Raw genomic sequence first — 9644 nt, 5'->3', positions numbered from 1 at the left:
CCGACGTTGGAAATTTAAAAGCCCAGAGCAGGTAGAAGACTGGAACGAGGCACCCAAGAGTAAGAATGAACTTTAAAGCGGGAGAAGGGGTCCGCAGTTCCGCGGGGAATCCTATTTTTAGTGAAGGCGAGGGAGAAGGAGCCGACGGACGAAGAGTTCAGCATCGTTGAGCTGTGCGTGAATAGGGAGGGGGTGATGACTGGGTGTCCAGTATGAACTCCAATTAATTGAACATAAACTGCTGATAACTGAAATATCTCCAGAGGTATTTATTTATTTTTTTAAACAGCCTTGATTAGGTATTTTGAAGCTCAAGAAAGTTTTTAATTGTGTTTACGATTCATTTCAAGTGTTTCACATTGCAGATCAACAGGTATCTCGCCCCTTTCTTCAGCTCCTCCCTGAATTTCCTTTGTGTCAGCCCATAGATACACGTGTTTGTGCAGGTACTGAGCATCTTCAACATCATCCCACATTGTTGCAGGATATACATCGGAGTGCTGAAATACTTATCCGTATAGGAATAGTTTTCCTTTGGCAGCGTCATAGAATATATAACTTGGGGTGTCCACGTTAAAATGAAATTGGCGGATAGAGCGAAGAGCAAAATCACCGACTTCCTCCGTTTCTCCATCTCGGGATCTTTCTTAAACTCACTCTTGCATCGCAGTTTCCGACGGAGCCTATTCACCGCTACAATGTGTCTGACGGTTAATGTATTAAATATCAGAATTAAACCGAATGGTAAGACCGGAGTCATAATATTTTCAAATAGTCTGTACGCTGCCCACACCGGCGCCCTCATGTATTCGTGCGAGGCGACGCAGCGCTGTGGATGGACTGCGAAGTAAAATGGGCCATTCTGAGCACAGCTCACCGCACCCACTGCAACTATCACCACGGTGGCTGTTCTGACCGTGCAGTATTTGATTTGCAGCTTCTGACAGCAGATGGCGATGAAACGATCGACAGTGAAAGCCACAGTGAACCAAACGGAACAGTCCGTGTTTACCTGTTGCAGGGCAAAGGTGACGGAACATATCGGAGTTACGAACAAGAAATTCGCGAACAAATAGATAAAATTAATCTGATGCATTATAACGGCAACGATAACCACCATCAGATCTGCGACCGCCATGGCTACAAGATAGCGAGTGAGGCATTTGGAGAGGCCACAGTTTCGGAGTGACAGGATCACAATCGCAGTTACATTAACTGAAAGAAATGAGCAAAAATAGCGTTACGTGCACGTGCGAGAAAATGATCTGCCTCACCTTATATGCAGAAAAGTCTTAATCGGGCGTTCCCGGCAGCTCACAAGCCCGCCTGCGCTGATCGAGATTGGTTGTGGTTGACTGTTCGAACTGACACCCCGTTGTCTAAGTTCCCGGATCAAGTTACAGCGAGAAATCTGGAGGCCGATCCAGTTTGGAATATGACCATGATGCTCTCGGAGTGCGGAGGTGGCCCCCTCAGTGAACAAAGGGAACAATAACTTTCTCTCTGTCCCCTGAAATCATCTCATTAACGGGGTTGGTAGAATAGTTGATAGCGTGCAATGTTGACGATATATAATGGAACAAATTCTGAATGGCACCACACCTGATCACAAGACAGACTTTTGATGAAAGAAAAGGACATCTTACCACGCTACATGAAAAGCTTCCCAAGGCTCGGGACAAGAACGGACATCGTCCCATTTGAGGTGATCTGGCTTCTCTCCCTTCCGGAACAGGGTTGCCATCAATGCGCCTCGTTCGTGGTTTTTGTTCAAGGTTCTGTTCCTCTAATTTTCGAGCGGCCTCAGCCGGAAATTGAATTGCATGGGACCATGGACAGTTATATCAGGAAGGGAATGGGGCGGGGACTTGATACCATCTGCAATTTGGAGGAATGGCATTAAAATTGACTTCTTCTCTTCCCAATATCCGTTCATCCAGCTCAGTTTCTCTCTCTATCTCTCTTCCCTTCCCTTTTTCACAGACCAATATCAATTTTCATCTTTCTTATCATACTCATTTAAAACATTTTGTCTGTTGGCCTTCCAGTTTCCCCAGCCTGAAATTAAGACGTCGTGTTTCCTCAATCATATCTTGAGGCAGGACTCAAGCCCGACTGGTGAAAATATATCTTTACCTCCTATGGACGCTGCAAGATCTGCAGTTATTCCTGTTTCGCTCACATAGATAAAGGTTCACAATTCCTCAATGTCGGCAAGGTAAATGCTGATGGCATCTCGAAAAGAGCATTTGGGGCCTTCCAGACTGGCGACTGCATGGTGGACCAGGTATTAGTTAGGTGGTCCGACCAATTTTAAACATTTCCTTCTTAATCTTTAACCAAGGTGGCTCAAAACTGGTCCCTTCAATGTTTACTATCATTACTTTTGAAAATGACAACAACGAGAGGATCTAAAGCTGCTAAAAATGATAAAGAGGAGACAGCCCCTCTGACTGGAGACATCGTTTCAGACACGCTGAAAAGGCGGGAGATAACACGAGAAAAACTGGAGCAGTGGAAGAGGGTCAACGAGAGATTGAAAAAGCCCTACAGTTAATTTCAGCAACTGAGAATGGTTTGGAAACGGTGGAGAATGGAGTCAGTCAATAAAGTGTGAAGCACTGTCTACCAGCAACTCCAAGTTAATCTCGAGGGTGGTCTATTTAGGGAACAGGAGCAAACGCCAAAATGTTCGGATCTTCGGGCTTTTGTAAGATGCCGAGAAAGGCAAGTTAACGGATTTCTTCTCCAATTTACTCGGGAAAGTGTTTGGAAAGAGGCTTTTGCTACTAAGCCCGATCTCGACAGAGCACACCAGTCTCCAGTTCCCAAGCCAACCTCGGAACATCGTTCATATTTGGTAATTCTTCGTTTTCATTACTATCAAGAGAAGGATCGTGTTGTTCGTGAAACTCAACGGAAAAAATGTTCCCCTTTGAAAGCTTTGAGTCCAACTTCATGAACCATATGATTGACCTGGATGTTTTCCGCTCGTCATGCTATGAATGGCTATTTGGTCCACGTTAGTTTCCTTCGCTAAGTCAGTGGCTGTCAAACGGCTTCTTCTTGTTGCAGTTACAGGGGGAAATAATGGGCAGTCAAACTACAGTATATTTCTTTTTAATAGAATCCTTTTGGATTGACCTGCTTGCGCCATTGGTGATCCAGTGAGGATCCAAAAACAGTTTTGTTGCTGGAACATCACACCATATTACCAAGGTGACACGGGAAGAACATTTAAAATGGATTTACTTTTGAATGGCAGTGACATTGGATATTTCATAGCCGTTTAACTGGTTGAGGAATTGCATATCACTTTTTTTTCTGCTGGGGACTGGGTTGATTCTGACAAACGACAAACAATATTATTGTTTGTTTCTATTTCATTTTAAATGATGCACACTTGCCTGGGAACAGGAGAGTTGTGGTTCCCTCGTTTTATATATAAAAAAACAACTACTCGAATAACAACAAAGGTGAAGGTACTACCTTACCAGGAATTTTCGGGAAAGCAGTGATTAATTTAGGGTCTAATCGAGAACTGACACATATGACACCTGCGACCTCCTACCACGCCTTCAGTGAAACATTGTGGTATCATGGGCTCCTCTTCGAACTGACCAAGTCCAGCGATTGAAATAATGGCACAGTGAGACCTCATCAGCGTCTTGGCATCAGCTGACAAACTGCACAGCTTTCATCGCTGTGAATGACAAGACGCCAAGCACCTAAGAGATTGTACATTGCTTTAGCACCTTTTTGAACCATAGAACACGGCGACACAAAAGAAGCCCTCAGGACTCCTTTAGTGAGTATCAAACGATTTTCCTCCTTCAAGTCCAGACATCATGTTTTGGCGGCGATTAATAGAATCAGATTTCAACTGTAATCTTAGATTTACAACAAATGTAAGAAAAAAAACTATTCAATTTATCAACGGGCATCAAACCTTTCTAAAATGAACTGAAGAATTGTCAGGAAAGAGACATCGTGTCTACGTTTCAACAATCGTAGACACAATCTCTAATTCAACAATTAGAGATCCAAATGAATTTCTTTCCTTACCCGGAATACCGACCGCTGCCAGTATGGGATAGTAAATTCTGACTATCTGGAAAATGGCTGGATAACCCATTTTCGGCCTGAACCAACGGTAGGTTCTTGCTGCACAATTGACTCTATTTCAGGGAACATTTATACTTCAGTAATAACAATTAACCTAATGAGTGGCATTTTCATTCGCATTAACCTCAAACCACGGAAAGAAGCACAGTTAGATTTAACAATGTTTACACTTTACGTCACCTCGTAATCAACTTTAATGGTCCCATGGACATTCATTACTTTCATGCTATTTAGAGAGATACGTGGGGGAAAATGACCCAATGTGAATGATATCATGAGATTTCAACCGGTGAAATAATAAAAATACATATTTTGATCATTGAATTATTTCACAAGCGTTATCTCTTTCTATGAATAGTTACCAAGCGGTGACACACCCGTCCTAAGTATTGCTTTCGGTCTCCACATCAGTTTTATCAAGTGTCCACGATGTACCATCGCAGGCAAATTAAATGCTAGTGCTGGACGAATGATTCGCCAGGCACAGCATCTTAACCAAATATATCGAAGCCGCAATCGAAATAAGGGGGACTTCAATCAAGAGAACGACCGTTTTGTAAAGATTCCCTCTATCACGGCAGACCCCCTTAGTCACTGACACACGCTGTGAACAATTCCAACCGTTGCACCTCACGCCTTCGCTTGGCAAGTCAAATAACGGAGAAATGCTGTAACCATTCGCTCACGGGCAGAATTTGAGGAAGTGAAAATCGATGGTCTGAACTGGACTGGTCCATATTAAATTAAATGCATCGCGCCCCTTATCGACTTCATCAGTATTTGTGTCGAAGAATATGTGAACAATAAGACGATTGAGGCGTTCATTCATGTGGACACTACGGATATACCGTGATGTCTCGAACTTTCAATAGATATGCTAAAATTAATGAAGTTACCGACTGCAGCGCAAAAATGCGTCTCCCTTGCCCTGCACGATCATTTGCCACCCTCTTCCCTGAACAGACGGTTTAATGCCTTATATTTTGATTGAGGAAGTTTTCCCCACATAACCCCCCACCACCCCCCCCCCCGCCCAAAATCAGACCCAAACCCTTAATAATTCTGGAAAGTTAAAATTTCTCAATAATCCAACAAATTCATTCGGAGAACGCTGTGCAATATCTCTACATTCCCCTCTTTCCTAATTCATATTGCCGACTGATCGCTACCCATTGAATTCCCATATAAGGGATTGCTTCTGTTACTTGCCGGTGTCTCCTCACAGGGCAATCACAACGAATATCTCTAACTACCGCTCTCCTCTCCCACCTCACGCCCATCGCGAGTTTCAGAAACAAATGAGGACAGCTTGGATTAATAACTTCCTTTAGGTGATAACTGAGGCGTTTTCCAACACTTTCTCCATGTTCTGTTCCCTGACCTAATCACCTGTAGTCTCGTCCAAATTGAATAGGATCCCTTAGGTCAGGGGTGTAAAATTCCACAGAATATCCATCAGGACCTGGTGCTTTCCCCGAGTTCAGTGAGAAAATAGTATTATTGATCTCCGAATCTGTAATGGGTTTACAGAATTCTAAGTTATCTTGAGGTAATACTTTTGGGAGTTTCAAATGTTCTAAAAAATTAAGCATATTACTAAGGTCTTGAGGGGATTCTGTACTATATAAGGATGTATAAAAATTTTGGAAAGATTGATTTATCTTTTCCTGGTTAACAGTCAGTTCTCCATTCTGTTTGCGAATCTCCACAATTTGGCGTCTAGCTGAAATATTCTTCAGATGATTAGCCAACAGTTTACCCGATTTCTCACTATGCACATAAAAATCAGACTTAGATCTAATTAACTGGTTTTCAATCGAAAATGTAAGTAACAAATTATATTCCATCTGCAGTTCAAATCTTTGTTTGTAAAGTTCTTCAGTAGGATCAGTCACATATTTCTTATCAATGTCTTTAATCTTCTCAACCAATAGATGAATCTTGTTTTTGATGCATTTCTTCAAAGCTACTGAGTAAGAAATAATTTGACCACGAATATAAGCCTTGAATGTATCCTACAATATTCCATAAGAAATTTCCGTAGTGTAATTTGTTGAAAAGAAAAAGTTAATTTGTTCTTTCATAAATTTAACAAAGTCTAAATCTTGCAATAATGTAACATCAAAACGCCAGTGCTTAATAGTAGAAACAGAGTCTTTGAATTTAGGAGAGAGTTGTAATGGAGAGTGATCCGAAATGGCTATAATGTCATACTTACAAGCAGTTACAAGTGGAATAAAACGTGAATCAATAAAAAAGTGATCAATTCTCGAGTATGAATGGTATACATGAGAAAAAAAGGAAAACTCTTTATCTGTCGGGTGAAGAAATCTCCAAATATCAACAGCTCTAGAGTTAGTAAGGAAAGAGTTAATATATGTAGCCGATTTATTCGGTAGGAGCTGTGAAGGTTTCGACCTATCTAGCAGGGGATTCAGACAACAGTTAGAATCCCCACCCATTATTAAATGATATTCATTTAGATTGGGTAAAATAGTAAACAAAGATCTAAAAAACTCAGGGTGATCTACATTCGGGACATAAACATTAACCATGACAACCTTAATATTGAATAATAACCCAGTAACCAATAAGAATCTGCCGTTAGGGTCTACAGTGATGTCATGTTGAACAAATGTAATAGAGGGATCAATAAAAATTGATACACCTCGAGTCTCAGAGCATGAGTTGGCATGAAATTGTGGGCCTTTCCAAGATTTAAAAAAACGCAGATTATCCTCCTTCCTCACATGAGTCTCCTGTAAAAAAATAATCTGTGCTTTCAGTCTCTGGAATACTTTAAAGACCTTCCTCCTTTTAAACATGTTGTTTAGACCATTAGCTTTTTCTTCTACTCTCTCTCCCTGGCTGATTAAGATGTTTGATGAATCTATCACATTGGGTAAACTACCACAATCATTTTACAGAGCTACGATTTCTCTGATCTTGAAAAAAAATAAAGACCCGACCGAATGTTCTTCTTATATACCTATTTCTTTCTATGACACGGCCCTCTTTCTGTGACACGGCCCTTTCTCTGTGACATGCCCCATCTCTTTTTCTCTCTCTCTCTCTCTCTCACACTTTTCCTATGACGGCCCTTTCTCTGTGACATGCCCCTCTCTCTGCGTGAGAGGCCCTCTCGTTGTGTGAGACTCACCCTCTCTGTGTGACATTCCCTCTCTCTGTGACATGCCCCATCTCTCTCTTTTTCTATGACGGCCCTCTTTCTGTGACACGGTCCTTTCTCTGTGACATGCCCCATCTCTTTCTCTCTCTCTCTCACACACTTTTCCTATGACGGCCCTTTCTCTGTGACACCCCCTTCCTCTGTGACACGCCCTCTCTCTTTGTGACATCCCCTCTTTCTGTGACACGCCTCTTCCTCTGTGACACGCCCCTCTCTCTCTGTGACATCTCCTCTTTCTGTGACACGGCCCTTTCTCTGTGAAATGCCCCATCTCTCTCTCTCACTTTTCCTGACACGGCCCTCTTTCTGCGACACAGCCTTCTCTGTGACACACCCCTCTCTCTGTGATATGCCCCATCTCTCTCTTTTTCTATGACATGTCCCTCTCTCTGTGACATGCCCTTCTCTCTGCGTGAGAGCCCCTCTCGTTGTGTGAGACTCACCCTCTCTGTGTGACATTCCCCCTCTCCAATGTGACATTTTCCCCCTCTCACTGCAGTCTGTTTTAATCATGATTAATTTTTCTCCTTTTTGACTTTGATGAACTTTTTGAAGCATTTTCAGATTTGATGCCTCCCCTGATGAGAAATACATCATTGTATTGATTCCATTTATTTATTTATTTATTTGTTCCATCGATTTATTTCTATTGCAATTTGTCCATCTTCACCATTGTTCCACAGCAGATGGAATATCGCTGTCTCTCCACTCAGCTCTGGATCACCTTGAAAACAGCAGCTCATACACACAGCTGCTCTTCGTCGACTACAGCTCAGCCTTCAACACCATTATTCCCTCAGTGCTGGTCGAGAAGCTACAAACTCTAGGCCTCTGAACCCAACTCTGCAACTCGATCCTTGACTTTCTCGTTGGAAAACCACAGTCAGTACGAATTGGAAACAACATCTCCTCCTCACTGATCATCAACACAGGTGCTCCCCAAGGATACGCACTTAGCCCACTGCTCTACTCGTTATACACCCATGACTGTGTGGCCAGGCACAATTCCGATGCTAATCCCTTCTTTGTTGATAGCTAAATAAACAATTTTGATGAAGTGGAAAGATAATGTTTCATTCTCTCACATTGAATGGTTAGATGATATCACGTCTTATGTCAGTTTGGAAAAAATTAGAACTAATTTTTATTGAATATTTTATTTATAAATTTTAAACCACAATATTAGTTACATTGCATTCAATTCTAGAAATCGTTTTAAAAAATTATACGTGTGATTTATATCATCCCAACCCACTAACCCACCCTCCCACCTCCATCCCCCCACCCCTAAAAAAGAAATGAGGAATGAAAATCTGGAGAATGCCAAGAAAATAAAACATTTGTACAATAAAACCTATTGGAGGTTCCAAAGAAGTGAGGTCTTCAGAGAATCAATCATGCATGTGTGACGAGCCCAGAGGACCCCAAAACCCAGCACCAATAGATAATCACCAAGACAAATGGTTACTTAAACAAAAGTTGCTTTTAATTATCTTTAAACATGAAAACAGAATCACACTTTAACTTTTCACTATTAACTTAACTAACCTAACAACCCCCTTCTAATACTAAGTGCCCATGTATGTAATTTGTGTGTGTAAGTTCAGAAAAGTTCTTTGGTTCACAGTTCAATCTCACTTCTCCTTCTTCCAAGTTCTCTGGTTGCAGGCAATTTTTATACTGTGTACAGAATTTAACATGTATAAAGTTCACCAGGTTTTGGTGCTGGACAAGTTACCGCTCAGGAAGGTTCTTGTACGTTTGCAGAGAGAGAGAGAGAGAGAGAGAGAGAGATATGTGTTGTTCCAGGACACCCACAACTGATTCCTTTTTAATCAGCCACTCCAGTGTCTTGCTGATGAAACTTGCCCCATCAGGGTTCTCCAGATGATAACCTCTTTCTTTCAGGTCACCACAGAGTTCCTTTTTGTTTCTCCTTTTTCAAGTGAAATATTAGACAGCCAGTCCTCTCTTCTTGCATGAACCACAAGGGCTTTGACCAGGCTGAACTAAGCACTCACAACCCATCCTCCAAATGGGGTTTTCCACAAGCTTATCAGCTTGTCCTGTTCCAGTCCCAGTTGCTGCTGCTGACTGTAACATTGTAGAACTGATCTCTGAGTCTCTCCCTTTCTCTGAGAGAAAAAAACCTGTTTGACTCTCTCTGCTTGCAAAACCACTTGACCCTCCTGGAACAACAATTTTCACTCCAGTCAGTAATGCGGCTCTGACAAGTTCTTTCATCTGTTGCCTTTTTGTAACCAACAATCCATTAGTGGTCTCATAGGCATTCTCCAAAACTTCTGGGGCCGATATGTCTAGCATTAGC

At 41.9% G+C, this 9644-nt stretch overlaps 1 protein-coding gene across 4 annotated transcripts; it reads right to left on the bottom strand.

The window, feature by feature from the left end:
* Positions 1–256: 256 nt before the first annotated feature.
* On the bottom strand, positions 257–7401 carry LOC138748199 (C-C chemokine receptor type 5-like). 4 transcript variants are annotated; one of them, XM_069907993.1, is made up of 3 exons: positions 7286–7401; positions 1647–1878; positions 257–1215 (listed from the first exon to the last, which is right to left on the bottom strand). In XM_069907993.1, exon 3 carries the CDS (start codon positions 1136–1138, stop codon positions 341–343), a length of 798 nt encoding a protein of 265 aa, XP_069764094.1. In that variant the 5' UTR covers positions 1139–1215; positions 1647–1878; positions 7286–7401; the 3' UTR covers positions 257–340. The 4 variants fall into 4 exon arrangements, with proteins under 4 accessions (XP_069764094.1, XP_069764093.1, XP_069764091.1 ...); XM_069907992.1 differs by lacking the exon at positions 1647–1878 and having other exon boundaries at positions 257–1012; positions 1118–1215; XM_069907990.1 differs by lacking the exon at positions 1647–1878.
* Positions 7402–9644: the final 2243 nt, after the last annotated feature.

This window comes from Narcine bancroftii, chromosome 13 (assembly GCF_036971445.1).
Source record: "Narcine bancroftii isolate sNarBan1 chromosome 13, sNarBan1.hap1, whole genome shotgun sequence".
Taxonomy (NCBI): domain Eukaryota; kingdom Metazoa; phylum Chordata; class Chondrichthyes; order Torpediniformes; family Narcinidae; genus Narcine; species Narcine bancroftii.
The sequence above is the reverse complement of the archived record's forward strand: the minus strand, read 5'-3'. Positions and strand labels throughout refer to the sequence as shown.

Coding starts and splice junctions, on each gene's coding strand:
- LOC138748199 (XM_069907990.1), bottom strand. CDS start 7,319: ATGTCACAGAGAGAGGGAATGTCACACAGAGAGG. Junction 1,216..7,285: donor GGGAATGTCACACAGAGAGG/GTGAGTCTCACA, acceptor CATTTCTTTCAG/TTAATGTAACTGCGATTGTG.